This window comes from Camelina sativa, chromosome 5 (assembly GCF_000633955.1).
Source record: "Camelina sativa cultivar DH55 chromosome 5, Cs, whole genome shotgun sequence".
Lineage (NCBI taxonomy): Eukaryota > Viridiplantae > Streptophyta > Magnoliopsida > Brassicales > Brassicaceae > Camelina > Camelina sativa.
Window position 1 is genome coordinate 32,684,220 of NC_025689.1, and position 21,205 is coordinate 32,705,424.

At 33.9% G+C, this 21,205-nt stretch overlaps 3 protein-coding genes, 1 long non-coding RNA gene and 1 pseudogene across 8 annotated transcripts; all 5 read right to left on the bottom strand.

The window, feature by feature from the left end:
- On the bottom strand, positions 1,064-2,790 carry LOC104731939. 5 transcript variants are annotated; one of them, XR_002038283.1, is made up of 4 exons: positions 2,541-2,790; positions 2,109-2,215; positions 1,597-2,012; positions 1,170-1,497 (listed from the first exon to the last, which is right to left on the bottom strand). It is a non-coding gene; the product is annotated as a protein WVD2-like 1 (long non-coding RNA). The 5 variants fall into 5 exon arrangements; XR_768210.2 differs by having other exon boundaries at positions 1,597-1,707; positions 1,784-2,215; positions 2,541-2,789; XR_002038282.1 differs by having other exon boundaries at positions 1,597-1,707; positions 1,970-2,215; positions 2,541-2,788.
- LOC104788260 (SKP1-like protein 5) lies at positions 3,677-4,159 on the bottom strand. The gene has a single exon (XM_010513996.1). The coding sequence runs from the start codon at positions 4,157-4,159 to the stop codon at positions 3,677-3,679; it is 483 nt and encodes a 160-aa protein (XP_010512298.1).
- Positions 4,447-8,619, bottom strand: LOC104788261 (annotated as a pseudogene).
- On the bottom strand, positions 9,392-11,057 carry LOC104788263 (probable GTP diphosphokinase RSH2, chloroplastic). The gene is made up of 4 exons (XM_010513997.2): positions 10,779-11,057; positions 10,097-10,530; positions 9,816-10,001; positions 9,392-9,724 (listed from the first exon to the last, which is right to left on the bottom strand). The coding sequence occupies exons 2-4, from the start codon at positions 10,235-10,237 to the stop codon at positions 9,422-9,424; spliced, it is 630 nt and encodes a 209-aa protein (XP_010512299.1). The 5' UTR covers positions 10,238-10,530; positions 10,779-11,057; the 3' UTR covers positions 9,392-9,421.
- On the bottom strand, positions 17,948-20,609 carry LOC104788264 (F-box/LRR-repeat protein At3g60040-like). Its single transcript, XM_010513998.1, has 5 exons — positions 20,494-20,609; positions 19,905-19,999; positions 18,733-19,740; positions 18,502-18,645; positions 17,948-18,403 (listed from the first exon to the last, which is right to left on the bottom strand). Exons 3-5 carry the CDS (start codon positions 19,723-19,725, stop codon positions 18,209-18,211), a joined length of 1,332 nt encoding a protein of 443 aa, XP_010512300.1. The 5' UTR covers positions 19,726-19,740; positions 19,905-19,999; positions 20,494-20,609; the 3' UTR covers positions 17,948-18,208.

Sequence of the window (21,205 nt, forward strand, 5' to 3'; positions counted from 1 at the left end):
GTCAATATGAATGGCTTTGATACAATACAACATCTGATTGCACTATCCTATCATCGTTACTCCTTTACTAGGATAGTATCCGCGCTATGCCGCGGGAAGATTTTGTATATTTTTTTGTGTAATTTTTATTATTGTTTGTATATCTTTTTATTTATTATTATGTGTTGTTTTGTATGTTTGTGTTGTTGGATTAGAAATTCATTATATCTTTAGCATATTATTTGTTATTTGTTTTGTGATTTATTCATTGTGCGGTTTTGTTTTGCTGTATTTGTTTTTTTTTTTACTTTTATTGATGTTTTTAGCTTTTATATGTCAGTTTAATTTATGTATATTATGTACTTAGGAATTTCAAAATTGGTCAAGTCTCATGGATTATCACAACTTTACTCAACTCCTAGACCCTAATATGTTAAGGAAATTTATTCTAATGACTTCATGAACTAAATGAATTAGTGGGTGAAATGGTTTAATGAATCAAAGTTATGTTAAAATGAGTAATGGTTTAACCATTTGATCCATCTAATGCTTACAACGGTCAAAATTACTAAAACCTCTCAAAATTACCGAAACCACTAAACCGGTGAAATGTGTAAACCGGTCAAAATTTCTCCAAAATAATAGCTTCATCGTTTTCTTTATTCTAGTAAAATCAAATTTGATTCAGAAGCGTTTGGGTAAAAATCAAAGACTTTCCAATCCTCCAGCTTAAGGTCGCTTCAACCCATGTTATAATTGAGCTTCTTTCTTCTTAATCCGTCTCAGATTCGCTTCTTCTTCAACCCATGTTATAATTGGCCCTTAAGCTTTTCATGTTCGTATTTTGCTGGGTTTAAGTTGATTTTATCTGGGTTTTGTTTTAAGTATCTGGGTTATACAATCACGGTTGATTTTGATGGTTTTAAGTTGTATTTGTTCATTGGTTCGATGGCTTTTTGTTGTTTTCTTATTTTATGGTTTGTCGTGTATCAATTGTTTTTGTTTGATTTGGTTTATGGAGGTGGAAGCGTTGGTCTAGTGGGTTTTGTTTAGAAAATTGGGTTTTTGTTTGTTCATAGTTCTGGTTATACAATCATCTCTTGCTGCATTTGTATGATACATAGGAGATCACTATTTCCACCATTTCTAGAGCTTTTGTGTGGGATCCTTCGTTTAAAAGCAAAACAGAGGAGGCAGGGAGAGAGAAACATATGGATAGACTCTGAAGAATTTACAAACAGGTTTCAGATTTTCCATTTTACCATTGTCTTTATCGATTGCTCTAGCTATGGCTACTCTATGCTTTTTGCCCATCTTATAATTGAACTCCTCTTTCACCAACCATTGTATCATAGACCTCAGTCGCTCGTCTTTGTTCTGAACTGTTCCGGTGCTGTGTTGGTTCCTGTTAGAGACTGTCTTCAGAACCTCTTCACGGGAAGATGAGGTGATTGCGTCGCTGAAGCTTTTTCTCCGAGAAAGGATCAGTTTTGGCGACTTGGGACGCGTCAGAGGTTGCTAGAAAGAAACATAACATAAGTTATACTTTGTCACAAGAACAACAATGCTTGAGACTCTGAAGAAAGAGAGAGATTTATTATGTAGTTCGAAACATACCTTCTTGAGCTCAGGTTTTGCAGGAGGCGCTTCGTAGTAGAAGTTGGGGACGGGTTTAGCCTTGAACTTTAGATTCTTTCTAAGTTGTTTTAGTGCCGCTTCTTGTTCTTCCTGCAAACCATTAAAATCAATGAAGCTGCATCTATTCAAAAACTGTAGCTTCATCTGCCAGGAATGTGTACGTTACCTTTTGCCTTTGTATGTAGCTTCAAAAACTGTAGCTTCATCAACTCTAAAATAAACAATTCTAAATACTCTATGCTTTATCAATGTATATTTAACTTAAATCTTTCAGTCTAATCTGAAACCATGGACTTAGGAATTAGGGCTAGACAATCTGTTTATTAGGTTCGATTATTCCAGTTTAAGTTACCTATTGTAGGCCACAATGAAGCCATGAGCGTAAGATAGGTCAGCTGCAAATACGATTTGATTTCAGTAGCATCTCCTCCTTTACCATAAGTAATGTTTGATCTGATCGTTTCATTGAACAAAACAGATTCTCAACTCACCAATCCGCTTTATTTTCTAAACCATATCACTTGAAATGTCTTGATCTCAACTCCATCAAAAGTGATCTGACCATAAACAAGCTCGTAAAACCTCTGCAACAACATAACTAAAAACACCACATATAAGAGAATAAGAGAATTTAGAATAAGAGAACCAAAAACAAAATAACCTCTGCAACCTCTGAAACAGAGAACCAAAAAAAAAAAGAGAATTTAGAATTTAATTGAACCGAACTGAGCTGGATTTATTAGAATTTATTTGACAATCGGTTTCAGTTCTTCAAAATAAAACCTTTCCAACACCACAAATAGATAGGTAAAGTGATAATATCCACATCTAATTTCAAAATCAGATCAACGAATTAAGAACAATCAGACTGATCAATCAAAGTCGAACTGAATCCGGAAAGAAAGATTTGAAGATTCACTTACCCAGAATCGGAGAGGAGAAATATACATTGAAGCATCTCTTCCTACGATGCACAAATCTGAGATTGCTTCGTGAAAAGTAGAAATCTAATTAGAAAGAAGAAGAAGAAATCAAGCATCGAAGAAGAGAATAAATCAGCTGACATGTTCTGGTAGATCGAAGAAAAATAAAAGACCACGTCGAAGAAGAGAAAACAAAAAGCAACGACAGAGAAGAAGAAGTGAAGAACTCGAAGAATAGAAAAAACTCACACGTTCACTTCTATTTTCATTAGTACATGTATGACTAAATTTAGATGAGCTGTATTAATTAAAATGTTTCTATTGGTTACTTGTTTTTACTGATGTGTCAATACCAGGTTCAATACAGGATCTGATGTGTCAAGCAAGGAAAGCAACACATTGTGTTTTTATTGTATTGATATGCTCTGTATATATCGAAATTAAACCACCACATAGGTGTATCTTAAGTAAGTTAGACTTGAGTTCTTCTATAATTATACAAGTTGTGTAGAGTATGTTATACACCGAATCAGTCTGATGATAATCAAAAGTAATGACAGATTTATTCTTAAGAGATGAAACGAAACTGTTTTTGTGTGATTTTACAGAATATGACTTTTCACACGTTCTATTTTCGAATGTTCAATGCTGACAATGTTTACATCGGTTTGATTATGATACAAGCATTTAAACCAAAATAACCGAGTTGAATATTGAAAATTGAAGTGTCATGACTCATGAACTCTGTTTCGGATTAGAAAACTCAGTTACAGTAAGAAAAACTTCAACATATTATATTCAAGAATTGCTTCAGAGAAACAAAAGACTGTTTGACAACATGGATCGATCTTGAGATTTGGTTACATATATGAATACCAATCAAAAGATCATCTCTAGAGCAAGAAAAAAAAAGATTGGTTTACATCTCTATCAAGAAACCAAAAGAAACACACTCAGAAGAGATAGACCAAGTCATCATCATCTAGCATGAATAAAACTGAAAACGAACACACTAAAAGAAGAGAGATATAGACGAAGTCATCATCAACTACGTTGCATGAATAAAACTGAAAACGCACACACTAAAAGAAGTCACCAGATACATCGATCAAGAACTTTGTGATATCGATCACCTCTCATTCGAAAGCCCATTGGTTCTCCCTGCGAATCGTAGCTTCTTCCTCATCTGTTAAATCTTTCTCGATGTCGAGCTGTGCGCGAAGCTCTTCTGGAGTCTTGCCTGCTGAGAGCAAATCGGCGACAGTTTGACACGTGAGATCAATAAGGCTTTGGATCTCGAGATAATGCGCAGCTATCATCACATCAAAGAGGATAGAATCTTCAGTCTTCTTCACGAACTCATCGTCCCAGTTCTTGAGATCTTCTTTGCTCTCTTCTAGTACGGTCGAAGAATCAGAAACGACGACGTGTTTGTGCTTCTCGCAGTACTCGATCACTATCTTCAGGATCTTGCTTGTGACGTTCTCAAGCGGGACTGTGGTCTTGACGCAATCGTCTTCAACCATTCTCTTTAGCGTCTGCGATTGGGTTGCGACATCTTCGTCGATCGTAAACAAAACACCATCGGAGCTCTTCAACTCGATCATCTTCTTCGACATGGTTACGGGAAAGAGATGGTTTCTTTCTCTGGTAGCAGTATCAGATGATGAGAGAAGAAACAAGAATTGAGAGAGCAGTTGAAGAGAAATGAGAATGTAACTAACTTCTGAAGCTATGCGCGTCCTCTGTATTTATAAGCCCTCTCATCGTCAGAGTCGGTGCATGGGATCAACATGAGTTTCACAAAAAAAGGTGCTCAACCGGGTTTATTTTACAATTGGCCCATTTTCTTAACCGGGTCTATTTTAAACTTGATCAGAATGGATTTTAAAATGTCAAAGAGGGGGAAAAAAAATGGAAGTTGGAGTGCTTTGGGGTTTGCCATCAATATAAGCTACATACAAATTACAATCAATCTTGTAAAGATGATTAGATTAATAATATACACTCGTTTGTAGATTTTACAACAATACATCTTCGGTTTAGAAGATTCTTCTTCTTCAATGTATAGAAGGATTTTTTACTAGCTTGTTCCATATGCAAGTAGTTCCCACCTGAACGGCTGAAAGACATAGAGCACTTCCGGGCAACTCTTGAACAAAAGAGCAACACAAACGCAAACTGCTGCTATCGCTACCATCGAAAGCATTGCTGGCCTGTAAGCAACAGAACTGTGTTGTCTTGCGACAAACACACGTTTGTGATCACAGAGCTTACACTGGTTGATCTTCAAGCTTGATGAATCCTTTAGACTCCTCTTTTCTTGTTTGTGGTCAATGTTGAAAGACTCTGGAATGTTGACCACAACGTGTTCTTCGGCGGTTGGTTTCCGGTTGAGTTTCCGTTGCAAATATAGGAGAAGTGACCTCGTAAACGTGCGTAGTCTTCTGGTGTGAATCCTGTATTGTCCCGGGAAGTCTTCCACGCTTGAATACCAATCTGAACCAAAAATAAAAGAAAGAAGAACTTTTTTTATCAGACAAAAACAGAATTTGAGTGTAGTTCAAATTTTACCATTCCGGGATCGTCAGTAAGAGCGTCCAACACATCTTCTGATCCGTCTTTACCAGCTGCAATGTGAAGCGGTGTTAAACCGGCTGGACCAGCTGCATCAGGTCTAAACAAACCGGATAATGTCAGGTTCGTCTTCTTTGGAATGAATCTAAGAAGCATCTCAACCATGAGTTTTGAATTTTTCCTCACGGCTCTGTGAAGAAGACACAGTTCTGACAATGCAGCATCAGGGGATAGATCAACCGTTCCTTCTTCAAAGAGTATATTCAATAGCTTTTTGATCACAGCACACCATTCCCGATCCATCGAGAACTCGATTAGAAACTTAAACCGTATTAAAGGGAATAGATGATCTGATTCTGCAAGTCTTGAATTGACTTCACTTTTGTGAAGAAGCCAACCAATCTCGTGGATGAAATACATTGCTTGCATTGCAGAATCAGTTCCGGTGAACTCTAATGTGCTTTCGAGTCTTCGGATTTCAGAACAAACATCTTCGTCCTCAGATACTATGAAAGGGAAGAAACTACTGCTTAGCCCGTCTTGGTCTTCAATCTAGATTATTGCCAAGCAAAATGCCGCCTTTATATCTCAATGCAACAAAGAGTAAAAGCAGAGCACAAAAATTGAAAGTACACTCACTTCCATGAAACCTCGACCACTTGCAATAGGAATCTCACAAGAAAATTTGACAGAATCAGTCTTATTTTGCTCCTTAAGATCATCACTCTCTTCCATCACTCCTCGTGTTTCTTCTTGAACCAAGTATGTTCCTTCTACAGCACAAAGTAACCTGTAAAAAATGGCGATTAACATCAGAAGAAAAGATAAGAGAGGGGTCAAGCTTTGAAGAGTGTTAATATATATATACCTTGTGCCAGGTCGATGGAGATTGATGCCTTTTACTGTAAATTGAGCTTTCCTTGTTACAGCAAGTGGTCTAACAGTAATGATTTGGCTATTATCATGGCTTCTTAGAGGTAACGATGTGTCAAGAACAACCTGACCTGTATAACGAAATAAGAAGAATATTTCAGATCTCAAGAAAAAATATGATCACTATAACATAGATCCAAAGATTCTCAAAAACTAACCATCAAACGCAAATGCAAATTGGTTTTGCACCCTAAGATAAATCCACCCATCAGTCCATAGAGGGTCATGTGAAAGATCTAGAAGCCTCCTCAAGCTGAAACTCAGATCACAACAAAGCTGCAAGAAAAAAAAGAAAAAAGAAACATGAAGTGATTCTATGATGATAATTTGGAAAGAATAGAGAAAGAGTTGTGAAAATTATTCTTACTTCTTCCCAAGAAGCTTCATCTTGACGAAGATAAACTGTCAAAACGATACAACCAGGTCTAATGTAGCTCTCCATGTCAGTTGGAGTATGAGCTAACCAGTCAAGGATCTGAAAATTTGAATATTAGAACACAACAGTGTACAGTGTCACTTTCAAAATCACAACAAACTGCAGAAATTATAATTACCTGTCCTCGTAAGGCAACTGGAAAATCATTCGGCACTTTCCCAAATAGTTTGAACACAATCCTATCGGTGCGGCTCTGAACATGAAACCAAAACAAAAAAAGAAATGTTACAGTGAATTATAAGCAACCAAAGATGAATGGATGAAAGGTGAGATTTGTACCTGAGCATCTCTACCGGAACTTGAAGGTGATTGGTTAGAAGCTGAATCTGAGTTCCTACTAGTCTGAGGTGGACTAGACTGACGCGAGTCTTGGTGATAATCAAGAGGACTGGTTGCTGGATTTGTGGGAGGAGGTGATGATCTCTCTATATCTGTAGTACCATCCGAGTCTATGTATACATCATTCAAATCAAAAGCATTCATTTTGACTTGTTTTTGGGACCTATCCAAGACAGCTCTTTCTTCAGAACAATTGGGATACACTTCTTGCCAAGGCGTTTCAAGCACATTTACTGAATGATGCTTTATATCTTCTCGATGAGCTTGCTCGAGTGAAAGCAAAGCTTGAGAAGCCTCAAGTCCTCCTCCACCCTGCATAAGCCCAACTAAATTCTTCCCAACATGTTCACCAGCTTGGCTTACAAGGCTCTTTAGAAGATGAGACAGTAGATCCTGATCACCCGTTTGGTCCGATTGATTCACTGCAAACCGAACACAGAACTAAATAAAGCGCTTTAATTAGGACTAAAAAATTGGATGTCCAAATGAAACTTTCATGAACAACTTACAATGCATATTGGAGAGTATCTTCAAGAGAGTAATCAGCAAACAGTTGCTAGTTTGACCATCACTCATAGGAGTCCCATCGCCTAAAGTATCAGGATTTGCTTTCCTCCTACGCTTATTATGCCCAGCCAAACGTCTACGACAACTTCTCTTTCCTTCATCAAACTCCTCAAGCACATGAAACCTAAGAAGACCCAATAATACTAAAGTTATCAACCAAATTTGACTACTGACACTGAAACATAAGAAACCCCAAAAATACTAAAGTTGAATCCTTTATCTAAACCCATACCTGCTACATTGCTGACAAAACCGCTGCATAATACCTCGAACAAGTGCACTAGTAGCTTTAGAATGCATCTGACAAACCTTATGACGTCTATGGTAATCCTTAACCTTGGTTAAATCAGCTCCACAATTATCTACCTGACAAGAGGTAGCTCGAGTCTGTAATCCTCCTCCAAGTTTAGTCTTTTTGGCAATATTACCACTACCACAACTACCACCAAGATTCAAAGTAAGCTTAGGAGCATCATCATCATCATCATCATCCATTGGCATCACAGTAACAGCTCTTCTTTTATTCATATTGTCCATGATATCAACAACAGTTGCTTCATCAGAGCAAGCAGAAGAGGTGTTGGATGAGCCGTGATTCAACTGTCTGGCTACGAAGAGATGACCATCCCATTTCCAATCATTCAAATCCCACTCTGCAACACTCGTTTTACCACTAAACCCAAATAAACTGTGACCTTCTTCTTCTTCTCCACCTTGAGTTCTTCTAGCTTCCATCACAAAACCCCAAATTGAGAAAAAAATTGGAGAAATCAAAAACAAAAAACCCAATTCATATGATTCGGAGCTTGAATAAAAGGAGACGTGGCTTTGTCCCCCAAAAAAAAAAGCAAGTCCCTTTCTCCATCGGAAGAAACCTAATTCCTTTTCAATCAGACAAAAACTGACATATAACTAACTCAACAAAAGGAAACTTGATTTTAAAAGAAAAAAGATAAAAAAAAAACAGCTGGCAACACCTGGAACGGTCACCGGACCGGAGAGACTTGAGCCGGTAACGGTAAAGGAAGATGAAAGTGATGGAGAGGAGAAGAAGAAGAAGCGTTTTTTCTTGTAGCGTGGGAAGGATATGGTTTTACTTCTATGGACTTATATGGTGCCGGTGGTATTGAATATGGGTACTAGTTTAAAGAAGCATCTTCGTTACAACAGAGAAAGAGAGAGAGAGAGAGAGAGGCTGAGACGAAGAAGAAACATTTTTATTTTTATTTGATTAGAGTGTTTTAATTAATTAATAAGAAGAAATCCAAACTAATAAGATACAAATTCTTTTATGTGATAGGCACCGCGAATCATTTTTAAAATATAAATATAGATATTTTTCTCTTTTTGATAGATTACATGCCCTAATCCTATTAAATATTGAGAATACAAACGAAATCTATAACTTTTTTTAGTTGTAAATCGTTACAAATTTTAATTCCTTTGAATCCTATTAAATAATTGGGAAGCGAATGGAGAAACAAAATGTTGAGATATCAACGTATGAAAAAATTATTGCAATAAGTATCATTTAAATATGAATAATAAAGAGGGGGTTACAATTTCATAAAATCTAAAAGCGAATAAATAATTCTTAAAATAGCTAAATAACTATATTGATATGCTGTTAATCTAGGCTTCGTACATGATAAAAGTTACGCATTCATGGTGGGTTCAACCCGTGTTTGGTTGATGATAAGAAACTTACTCATTAGAACAATCACACGATGAGTATGATAGCGCAAACTCCTATAAAAACTAAGCTGACAACTCCGAACGTACTAAGAGCATCCACATTGGTTGGGGACTTTTTTTGGTCCCCCACATTTAATAATAATATTTTGATAATTTTTTATTTTTAATATAAGCCTTGGTGTCTATTTGTATTTGGTCCTCCGAATAAAATAATAATATTTTGAAAGTTTAAAAATTAATTATTTAAAGTTGAAAAAACAAAAACATACAATTTAGAAATTAATAACATAAAAAATATAACATAAAAACATCAAAACAAAAACAAACATTTTATTCAACTCATAGAAATTTTAAAATCAATCTCACCAATTACTAAAAGCATGTCATTGCATCTCATTGATGCCAGATTAGCCAAAGGTGCGAATATTTCCAGCGACTCTTTAGCAAACCTCTGCTGCTTCACTGGGGACAAAGCGTAAAGCATCTTCATGTTGTGTAATCGATCAGCCAGTTTTATAAGAACAGCTCTTGCATCTGCCATTGCAAGAAACATTGTGTGCAATCGATCTGCTTCAACGGTTTTACACGCTGTATTGTTATCTCTAGCGAGTTTGCTCAATTGACTAAGCTTTGAAACCTATACAAAACACACACATTGAACTCAATTAGCTAACACACACGGATTTAAAAACCAAGAATCTGAATCACTAAATGTCCATGTTCCTTACCCCTTCAACCAAATCAGCAACTCCTGCTCCAAAGTTTCTAAGAATATAATCATAGCTCATGAACGAATCGTCCATGGTATCACGAAGTAGACCAGCAACAACAACAGTTGAGTTAGCTCCGATATTAGCCAACAACATAGCAGTCTCAACGCAATGTTGAAGGTAAGGATCACCACTAGCTCTCATCTGATTACACGCACATCAAACAAAAAAGTTTCAGTCACCTAAAATCATACAAAAATTGAAACTTTCATAAAATAAAATTGTGTTTTTCTTTCTACCTGTCCTCTATGAGCTTTCTCTGCTTCATAAAAAGCTTTGATCACATATTCATCTTTGAAGATCTCGTGTCTTAATTGAGCACGTCTTAGCAAATCCCTAGCATATGGCTTTCTCTTGTCAACACCAAAACCATCCTCCATAGGAAACGTAAGCTCATCATCGAGAACAGAATCCGATCACGAGACGTTCTCATCAGAGGGCTACAACTACACGAAACAGGACCATGAAAAACAGAGATAGGGCTCTGGTGGTGATCTCGTCTAAATTTCGCAGGGGAGGAATAACAAAAGGAGCTGCTCAAGCTCAGATATTTCAAATCATCACGTAGTGAAGAGAACTCGTCGACTCCGGTTGAGTAAGAGCAAGAGGAAGCCGAAGATTTGATAGATGCGCCGGAGAAAAGAGAAGAGAGACCTCCGACGACGATTGGCTTCTGCGATTCATCAATTCAATTGGTTTTATCAGCACAATTAACCCAAAAACACACAAAGCTATACAAAGAACTTATAAACTTCGCCGGAACGAAACACGACATATAAATCCGAATCATAAAAAACCCTCCGCTTTGGAGAATTTATAAGAATCCGAAAATCAAATTCGACTAAATTGGTCGGTTTCATAGTTGGTTTCTTTTTAGGAGCAGAGTAATAACACATATCTTGGAAGTTAATCGAAGGATACCTGTTGAAGCTTATCGGCTGAGCTTGATGATTCGGTAGCTTCGATGGTGGGACGAGAGTCGATTCCGACATCGGCTCTGATTTTGAAGAGTGGTCTTGTTGGATTTAGGGATTTGGGAGATGGGAATTTGAAAGATTCGGGTTTTGGGTGGAACCCTTTTGGTGATTTTGAGGAATCTGAAGTGGGTTGTGGTGAGAAGCCGGAGACACCGTTTGCGAGAAGAGACGCCATCGCCTTTGTTGTCTCCGTCGAGAGAAAAGAAGGAAGTCGAAGAAATTTTGTCTAGAGAAATTATTTTCGACAACCAATCAAACAACACCACGTGGCGAAGAAGACGGATGAAAAACGTCCCCAAATAAGAACCGTTTTTTCGTTATTGGGCTTTTAAGAATTAATTTTTTTTTTTTTTAAAATCGGGGACGGCCCGAATCAACGCCGTTGCCCATGGTCTAACAACCATATTGTTTCGTTCTTCAACACACCTAAAAACTTGTTCTCTCTATCTTTCATAGAGATAATTTATAGAGCTTTTACACTAAATCATTGATAGATTATTATTAATCAATCAAGCAATCATAAACCCTAAATTATTGTGATTGTCAGAATACAAATGAAATTTAATTTTATGTTAAATAAATATGTAAATCGTTACAAAATTGAATGCCCGCAGTGCCATTATTACGTACGTACCAAAATTATTTGATCAGCAAAATGCCACAACAAATTAAAGATTTCAAATTGGGGCTCTCGTATTATATATGACGATACATTGTGCTTATATATGATTTCTTTGTTTTTTTTTCACAGAAATTATAAACCCATTCTAAGGGGGGTGTATTCAACTTGATATTTTAAGTGATTTGTGTAAAAGTTACAAATCCTATGTTATTCAATCATGGATTTTAAAAACTCTCCTGAAATCCACTGTTATTGAACTAATGATTTAAAAATCTACTTTAAAATCCACTGTTATTCAAAACAGTTTGTGGATTTGGATTTTAATAAGTTTTAGGGATTCTGGAGGATTTGAGAGGATTTGTTTAGTTAAAAATACAGAAATCCAAGTCTCATGGTTTTAGGTGTGATTTGAAAGAATTTTCCTATAAATCATATCAACTTCCCTAAAATCTACAGAAATTCCAAATTTACTAAATCCCATCAAATCCTCCAAAATCATTGTTTCAATACACCTCCCTAAGTTTTTTTTGTGTGTATATATATTAGAATTCATAACACACCGCACACATAATTGATCTCACATCATTGAAGTCATGATAACATGCATGCTAACATAATTGATCTCACATCACATCATTGTACTGCAACGTAATAACATACTAGGAGATACCCCGTGCTTTAAGCACGGGTCAACATTTTTTAAAAAATTTCTAATATAATAATAAAATTTATTGTTACATATTTTTTAAAATTTTTTTTTTGAGATAATATTTATTTTTAATTGTTCTGTAAATCAATTAGTCTATTTTTTTATTAACTTATATTGCAGTTTTATATTGTTTGTTTCTTGTATTTGATTCATTATTTTGTGAAATATAAAGTAGTAATTTTAATATTATAATTGTGAGCAAATAAAAATTATTAATATCATCTATATAAATTTAGTTTTACCATCCCGCCAATGTAGAAAGCAAAACATACATTTTTCATAGATTAATTAATATATTTTCGTTTTTTTAAAAATTCAAATCACAACAAATGCAGAAAAAATTATGTACTTTATTAATCATAAATATTATATAAAAATTTCAAACAATTTGTAAATAAAATAAAATAAAGATGATAGGAGAATCATATTTTGAAATTTTAACAAAATTTTCGAAATTTAGTTATTAAAAACAAATTATATTGTATATTTGGATATAAAATCTTAGTTTTTAAAATTCTGATTGGTTTATTTATTTTTTAAAAAAAATATTTAGTAATTTTGTCCATAATTTATTGGAGAGAGAAAATATATTTTTCTAGATGTTTTTATATTTTATCTGTGAGTGTTTTTAAAAAAAAATTTAATTATATTTATTTAATTAATTAGTTAAGCTTAATTAAAATTTTCTAATGGCAATTGAATGTAATTTTTTACCCATTTTAAAGTTAGTTTTATATTTGTATTTCCCAATTAATATAGTAGGATGACAATTTTACGGAAACTTAAGGTTGGAAATTAACAAAATGATTGAAACATTATTTTAAATATATAGAGTTACAATGACATTACGCATTAGAAGTGGGTGCGACGGGTGTTCGGTCGGCGGTACAAACATTCCACACATAAAGTAAAACAAAGACGACCGCGGCAACACCGAATACTCCAGAGATATAGATTACACGCAGAAAACTCGAATGATCCATATTGTTTCTCCAGTACCCTCACCAAAACTTGTTCTTTTTGTTAAACAAAAAAGTTCCTAGTCGACAAAAAGTTAGTTTATATATTAATCTCATAAGAGGAATATATATCTCCTAATTGCCTTATATCTACAACTTGGGGAATCAAAGTTAAGATATAATATAGTAAAAAATAAAATACTGAAATACCAAAAGAGAAAAGTTTACATAACATAATAAGATGCAAATTTAATGTGCTAGCTATACACCGCCTATCAATATTTGAATGGCGTATGTATATATATTAAATATTAATACTTCCGTATATAATCCAAAATAAGGTTTTTACTGTCTACTTTCCTAATTCAAACGCCAAAAAGAAATGGTAGTCTCCCATTATAATCATACCAAAATTTAATGCCACTGACCCATTATAACGTACATGCCAAAATTATTTGATTACCACTACAAAGAAATTTGTTTTTTTTTTCCTTCTTGGTATTTGTTTCTGGAAGTGCTGCTTGTGGTGTTACTTGTTTATTTCGTTCAAATGGTGGCAATGCAGCTCAGAGTCTGAAGACGCAGCTGCAAGAGTTCATTCCGGATCAACAGGTCTATCTTTGCTAGATTAACCACAATATACACCAACACAAAAAAAGAGTGAAAACTTCTATAACATAGTGGGAGACTCAAATTTGGCTGAGTGTTAACAAAGACCATATAGAAGACCCGTATTGCACAATAAGAGAAGAACATAGACCCTGATTGGTAGAAGACTTTTAAGACTAAAAAAAATTAAAGCCTTAACAGCCATTTATTTGCCAATCATACTTTTTAATTTTTATTTTTTTAAAAGCTTTGTAAGTCATTTATATTTTTTCCTTCTTTATTTTCTCAGATTTTTTAAAGCGTCAAAACCAGACTTTAAAAATAAATAAATATAGAACTTTATTTTTTTCTCTTTCCATTATACTTTAAAGCTCTCCAAAAGTTTATATATAAATTTTACATAAATTATTTTTACACATTAATTATTCTTATTTTTCTCATTTTTTAAGATTCATTTCAATAATAATTATTTTTAGTTTCATTATCATCATTAATATCATCATTTTAATATATTTTAATAATAAAAGTAATAGTCTCAGTTTTAAAGTGTTTGTTACCAATCAAATTTTAACGGTTAAAGTTTTTACAGTCAAAGCATCTACAACCAAATTCTCTACAGCTAAAATTTTAAAATTAAAGTCTTTACAGCCACAAGTAACAGCCGTTACGTTACCAATCGGGGCCATAGATTAGAGAAGAGCAACTTTGCAAAATTACAAGTAACGATGATGATGTGTCAAATTTGTATATTGTGGTTTTCATTCTCAAGTGATTCAAATGCTAGATTGACCACAATATACACAGTACACACCAACACAAAAAAAAAGTGAAAACTTCTATATAACGTAGTGGAGACTCAAATTTTCCTGAGTGTTAACAAAGTCCATTGAAGATCCATATTGCACAATTGCAAGGACTTGAGCAAACAACTACACTCTGAAGCAGAATTTTTGATGCATACTAAAGGTTCAAAGACAGAATAGCAACTAAAGGTTCAAACTTTTCTGTTATTGGGATTGAATTGATTTAAAAGTTCAAGCTCGATTGATTCAAAAGTGCTTAATTAACCGAAACGAACAATCTATATTAACATTTTTGAAGTATATTTTGGTTTATGCTCTTTAAGTTTTACTTATTTAATTTTTTTTGCAACATTAACCCCTAAAACAATTTCATAAATAACATTGCAGAGAAACTCAAATACTAAACTTTCTTAAATTGACCAACATTTGTTACATTTATTGTCATAAAATCTTAACAACATCTATACATTCCGATTTTTCCAAAAACAACTCTACTTATTAAAGTTTTAACCCATTAAATCTCCAAAACTATTTTTATAGATGCTAGAATCTCTCAAATTTAAATGATATACAACTGATTTTCTGTAACAAAAGTTTACAATCTCCATAATTATATTAACATTAATAAATTTTCTAAACCAAAAATCCAATGTTGAAAACTCCCATATAATTTGGTTTATTTTTTATTTTTTTGAGAAAGTACCAAAAAATTAAAATTCTATTAATTATCATAAACTATATATATTGACATGAAAAAAATTATAAACGATAAAAATATGCTAATTTGGTAAAACAATTAACATAATTAAACTTGGTAAAAAAACTTATTTTGATTTTGGTGAGACAGGTTGGCATTAATCCCATATAGGGAGTTAAGTGGAATTGTTTTTTTTAAAATACTTTTAGATGTGTACGAAGAGATAAATGTATTACTAGACTATATATATACCACACGGGTTAAAACCTTGAAAACACTACAAAAATCCTATACTTTGAATATTTATATCAAATACCTGTAAAATTTTATATTTTTAAAATTAATAAAACAATAATAAAATAACAAATAAATACAATATAAATTTTCAATTTTTTAAATTAAAAATATTGTCCCGCGATGTATCGCGGGCGCGGATTAAATACTAGTATTACATTACTGGTTAAGTACAACAGTTTCACGAAACTCACTTGCTTGCAGTTTAAGCACTTGTTGGAAACAGATTAGAACAGATATCAGAAAAGAGCAACTTTCCTAAATTACAAGTAACGATGATGTGTCAATGATTAGGTATAGAAACTAAACTTAGTAGAAGAAGCTAAAAAAAAAAAGTTACCTGAATGTGGTGAAAGAACGTGAGCACTTGCAAGGGAGAAGGTCGTCGATCATTCATTTAATCCCAGGTATTATGAGTTTAGGGGTTAAGAAATTAAATTCCACTCTACTTACTTATCCGTGATGAAACGACAGAGTTTGTAGTTTTCGTATTTCCTGGTATTATTAAACCAATCGGTTGATTAAAGGTTGATATTTAAGTTAAACCGAACCAAACAAACATAAACCAAAATCAAACCCAACGGAAATAACACACATAGTAAACGGAAATAACCCAACGGAAACATCGAATTGATATGTCCACATCAGTCACTTTCCCTCTCCGTCTTCAGTCGCTAGTAAACGAAGGTCGGTGATTCCTTCCTAGATTGTTGATTGTTGATTGTTACCTTCTGATTGTTGATTACCATCAAGGTTCTGGTTGTTGATTGTTACCGATTCTGTTCTAGATTAGGTACCTAATCGCGATTACTTCACAAAAACATTTGGAAGAGTTAATTTCATAATTATAAAAATATTTACTGTCATTTAGTCCTTTAAAAATATATTAACATGATTTCTTTTATTGTTAACAAATATATATATATATATATATAAGGCCATATTTTACAAAATATGCTTTAGGCCATATTCAACCTAGGACCGACCATGGTTCCAAACTTTGACAAAAAAAAAGGCTTTCAACATGAGTGGAACACATAAATAAAGAAATGAACATTCATTGCACGGAGTCACTTAATCAGTTGTAATTTAGAAGGACATGCTACATAAAAGGTTTAAAGGTTCAACATGGTTTTGGTAAATATAGTCTTGATTGTAAAGACCAGAAATGAAAAAGAGGTTAAAGGTATGAACAAGATTATGAGATCTTAGGCTTATCTATAAATTAATAATTATTACTTTATAGCGTAAATTAATAATTATGAATTTATAAATATATTTTTAATTGTGTAATTTAAAAAAAATTATGAATTGAGATAATTTTAGTAAAATAAGATTAGATTTTTGGATGTTGTAAATTTTATAGTTTTGGTATTGAATTTGTAATATTTAAAAAACATTATTGACCATAAATTACAAATACTATAGACAAATTCACTTATACATATGACATACATAGATTCAAATTTATGAATAATAATATCAATTATTTTATTCTAATAGTCTATCAAATTATCAAAATGTAAATGATGCATATCTAGAAATTATATAGCTATTTTTATGTTATTTTATAGAGTATATTATATTATTATACTTTAAAAATACAACATAACAATTGTTTTATATATGTGAGCTTTAGGAGAAACATACATTATATTTATATCCACATCTATATTTACATGATTTTTAATTTATGATATCATTGTGATTATATTTTACATGGAGATTTCAAAAAATTATTATTTTATAATCTTATTAAATTTTATAAAGAACTAGCAAAATTTATTAATTTGTAAAGTATTAATTTATAAAAGTTTGACTGGGTAGCATTTGTTATCATATCAAATTTTGTTGACCAGCCAATATCAAATTTTGTTTCATTGTATCACTGTTCCCGTGGGTTAAATGATTTTACTCTTGTTTTTTTTCTTCCTTTTTCTTTTGTTTAAAATGTGTAGTTGGGATCTACACGTTCTAATAACTAAACAACATGTGGAATAATGTCGTGTAAATAGCACAAATAAAAGAATTATCACTATAACAGTAATTTATTTTCCAAAAAAAAATAACATTCTTAGGTACATATGTCAAGTACAGAGCTTCTTTTAGAAGACAGAAAAACATAAAAAAGAGTTTCATGGTACACAGCATAATAGTAGTAAACTTTGATTTGTACGAGTTTCATGCCTTATGTATTCGAGGCAAACTTTGATGGAAGTGGGAACCTCCAAGAAGCATGCATCATTACATCCTTTAGAGTTGCAATATTCTGCCATCATCCTCTTCCACTTTAACCTGTTCAAGGCGTTCAAATTCTCCTAGAACACTATGAGCTTTAGACTGCGACTTTATAGAAGATACATTTGGTGTATTTCACTTTGGTAAATTAGTTAATACTTACACAAGTCAATGCTTTAGGATGCATACAATAAAATTGGAAGTATATTATTGATGTTTGAAATGTTGACTAGCTCATTTACATCAGCTTATTTACTCTGATACATAAAGCAAACGCACAGTTTTGAAAACAGAGGAACAGAAGACCAGAGAAAGCTCTTTTTGTTAATCAGAATCCACTTCGTTTAGTTCAATCTCTAATTTTTTTTTCTCTTTTTTTGTGCTACACTTGATTTCATTCATTCATTCACGCACACTTGAAATATGCTACTTTAATCTGGCACTTACTGAAACTGAAACTCCAAGATCCTATTGGTTTGCAATCTTATGCCTTCATCCACAACTTCTGCATTACATTTTCCCCCAAGAAAATTCTTCAACCGCTTCAACTCTTCATCAGTTCCTCCATAATTCAGAACACGCAGCACCTTCACTTGGTTCAGAGGCATGGAGACATCGCGTGTGTAGCCAGTCAGATCCTGAAGAAGCATCGACCAATATATGATGTATGTAAATGATCAACTAGTAAGTATGTGTATATGTATTTGCTCAAAGGGGTTTTGCTTATTGAAGATACCTGGATGATTAGAGTTTCAAGCTTTGGAGATTGCTCAAGCAGATCTGCCAGCAGGTTCCAACCTCGCTGATTCTTACACCCAAAAGATAAATTAACCAGATTGTTGAACACCGGAAGACCATCTCTACAGTAAGAATAAATCACCTGAAACATACAAAACACACTTCAATAATATCCCAAGGTCTTTTCAAAACGAAAACGAAAACGAAAGAAAGAAACTGGCCAACTCACATCAACCGAAGCGGGAGACAGATGAAGGATCTCAACATTTCTTATCCCTGTAACAAGATTCGTCACATCCCGCCTCTTGACATTACCTGCCTCATAAAGATCCAGCTTAGCTTCGACTAGGGAGTCCAAATTAACTTGCATATACTCAGCCAAGGCACAATCTGAGTACTCAAGGTAGACAAGATTCGGTAGGTCAAATGACATAGAGGTATCATCATAAACATCAATTGGAGAATCGTAGTAAACTGATAGTCGCTTGACGGTTGGACTCGAGATGGTCTCAGGCATTCCTGTAAAGTCCTTGTGATGGACTAATAGCTCCTCGAGCACCGGGCAGCCAGCAAGAAACACACAACACAGATCTTCATATTCAAAGAAAACCGAATCGATGAAGAGAACCTTAAGAGATGGAAGAGAGACATATGAAGGAAGCTTTCCAAGGTAGAGCTGTGTCCCTATTGTAAGCTTAACCAGTGTTTTGCTTGCGAAGAGCAGAGGAGGCAGGAAGTGTTCAGTCCCATCTTTTATCCTTAAGTCCAGTTCTGAAACACCGCGTCCTACAACATTAGATATCCAGCGGCCCACACAAGCCTTTCGGGAGTCATCATCATCCTTGCCAACATGACATTTTATGGAGAATTTCTTGATCGGATAATCACATTGCAAAGCTAATGTTCGATCAACCATATTCTTGAATCCCTCCGTGAACACATAACTAGTTTGTTCATCAACCCCTTGGGCGCGCAGAAATTTCTCGAAGGCCTCCCGATTCGCATTCCTTGGTTGTTGAGCCTCTTGGGCTAGCAGGGAGAAAGAATCATCAAACTCGAGATTATCCACCAGTCGAAAGATATACCTCCACCTTGTTGAAAGAAGAGATGTTGAAACGGCCTGTTTTGTCGGAAGAAATGACAAGATCTTGCCCAGAACCTCGTCAGGGAGCCAGCTGATTGCATCTCTCCGGAAGGGATTGTCAAAGCTTTTGGCATCCATAGAGAGAGAGATAGCCTGAAAAAAAAAAATGATTCAAACAATGTACCCACCAAAAAAGGATAAGATCAATTCTATAACCTAGCAGAATCTGATATTTGTGGGGATGAAGGTCACAAGTAGATGAACAGTATAATATACCACACCAGAAAGCGATAAGTAGTAGACTCAAATGAACTCACCTGCTTGAGCACTTAATAAGAACCAAAGGGAGCTTAAATCCAAAACAAGAACGAACCAGAGAGAACAAAGGTCACTTTTCACAATTAGAGATCACCTGAGAGGTCAAATGATGCACGGAATTAGACGATGGTTGACATTGGCATTGGTTTGAAAAGAACTAAAGATCAAACACAAACACAAATCTAGCTTGATATATCCATTGGCATTGCATCAAATTGCACAAAACAGTATTGATTCCAAAAACTCAAATTAAGATCAAAGATACAAGAACAAAAGAAATCTAGAACCAACCACAAAATTGAATGGATGCTATAGAAGCAGAGAGATCTATAGATCTGAGCAAGCATACCACATGAACATATATGATTACAGAAACTCTTACGAATTCAATTCCTGGAACTTACAACAACGATTACAGAAACTCTATAGATCTGAGCAAGCATACCACATGAACATATATGATAACACAACAACGATTACAGAAACTCTTACGAATTCAATTCGTGGAACTTATAGAAACAAACCCTAAATATTTCCGGCTCCGACTGGAAACAAAATCCCTAAGAAAAGTCGAAGAGAGAAACTTACAGCTTCGATGGAGCAATGAATGGAAAAGATACAGTAGAACCGGCGAGAAGACGGAGAGAAATCAAAAAGTAGAACCGGCGAGTAGACGGAGAGAAAAAAGAAAAAAGAAAAAAAAATCAAAAGTTATAAAGGGTATGATTGAGAATCGAACCCGAAACCTGCGTATAAGCTGCTAAACGTGTTACACCACAACACTACATTAGTACATTAACAACTTCCTACCCAAAAAAAGAAAAAACTACATTAACAAGTTTCTCTAAACAAATTGTATATATCATTTAGGGATATTTGCCATTTCTGCTATATTTTCCTAAATTCTTTCCAAATCTACCATATTTAAACACTTGTGGTTAAAATTTATCAGCCTTATTAGTTATACACGACTGTTAATTTGTAGGTTGGTATTCATTAACGATTATATAAACTAAAATTCTTTATGACAAATTTAAATAAACGAAATATTTTTGTTCAAAAAAAAAAAAGGATATTAAACGGAGTATCCTAATAATAATAATAATCTAAAAACACCCTAAATTTTTTAAAAAATTAAAGAATTGGCATACTCTGAAAGCTTAATTTTTTTTGTATGATAGGTTGGTTTAACTTATACCACAAGTAACTTAGCTATTTCACTATTGTCTTTTTTTTTTTTTTCTAAATTACAATGAATATACTATCTCGCAACTACATTTTTCGATTTGGACGATGGCAT

Coding starts and splice junctions, on each gene's coding strand:
- LOC104788263 (XM_010513997.2), bottom strand. CDS start 10,237: ATGGAGGATGGTTTTGGTGTTGACAAGAGAAAGCCATATGCTAGGGAT. Junction 10,002..10,096: donor AGAAAGCTCATAGAGGACAG/GTAGAAAGAAAA, acceptor GCGTGTAATCAG/ATGAGAGCTAGTGGTGATCC. Junction 9,725..9,815: donor TTGCTGATTTGGTTGAAGGG/GTAAGGAACATG, acceptor TGTTTTGTATAG/GTTTCAAAGCTTAGTCAATT.
- LOC104788260 (XM_010513996.1), bottom strand. CDS start 4,159: ATGTCGAAGAAGATGATCGAGTTGAAGAGCTCCGATGGTGTTTTGTTT.
- LOC104788264 (XM_010513998.1), bottom strand. CDS start 19,725: ATGGATGCCAAAAGCTTTGACAATCCCTTCCGGAGAGATGCAATCAGC. Junction 18,646..18,732: donor TGTCTCCCGCTTCGGTTGAT/GTGAGTTGGCCA, acceptor TGTATGTTTCAG/GTGATTTATTCTTACTGTAG. Junction 18,404..18,501: donor TTGAAACTCTAATCATCCAG/GTATCTTCAATA, acceptor ATGCTTCTTCAG/GATCTGACTGGCTACACACG.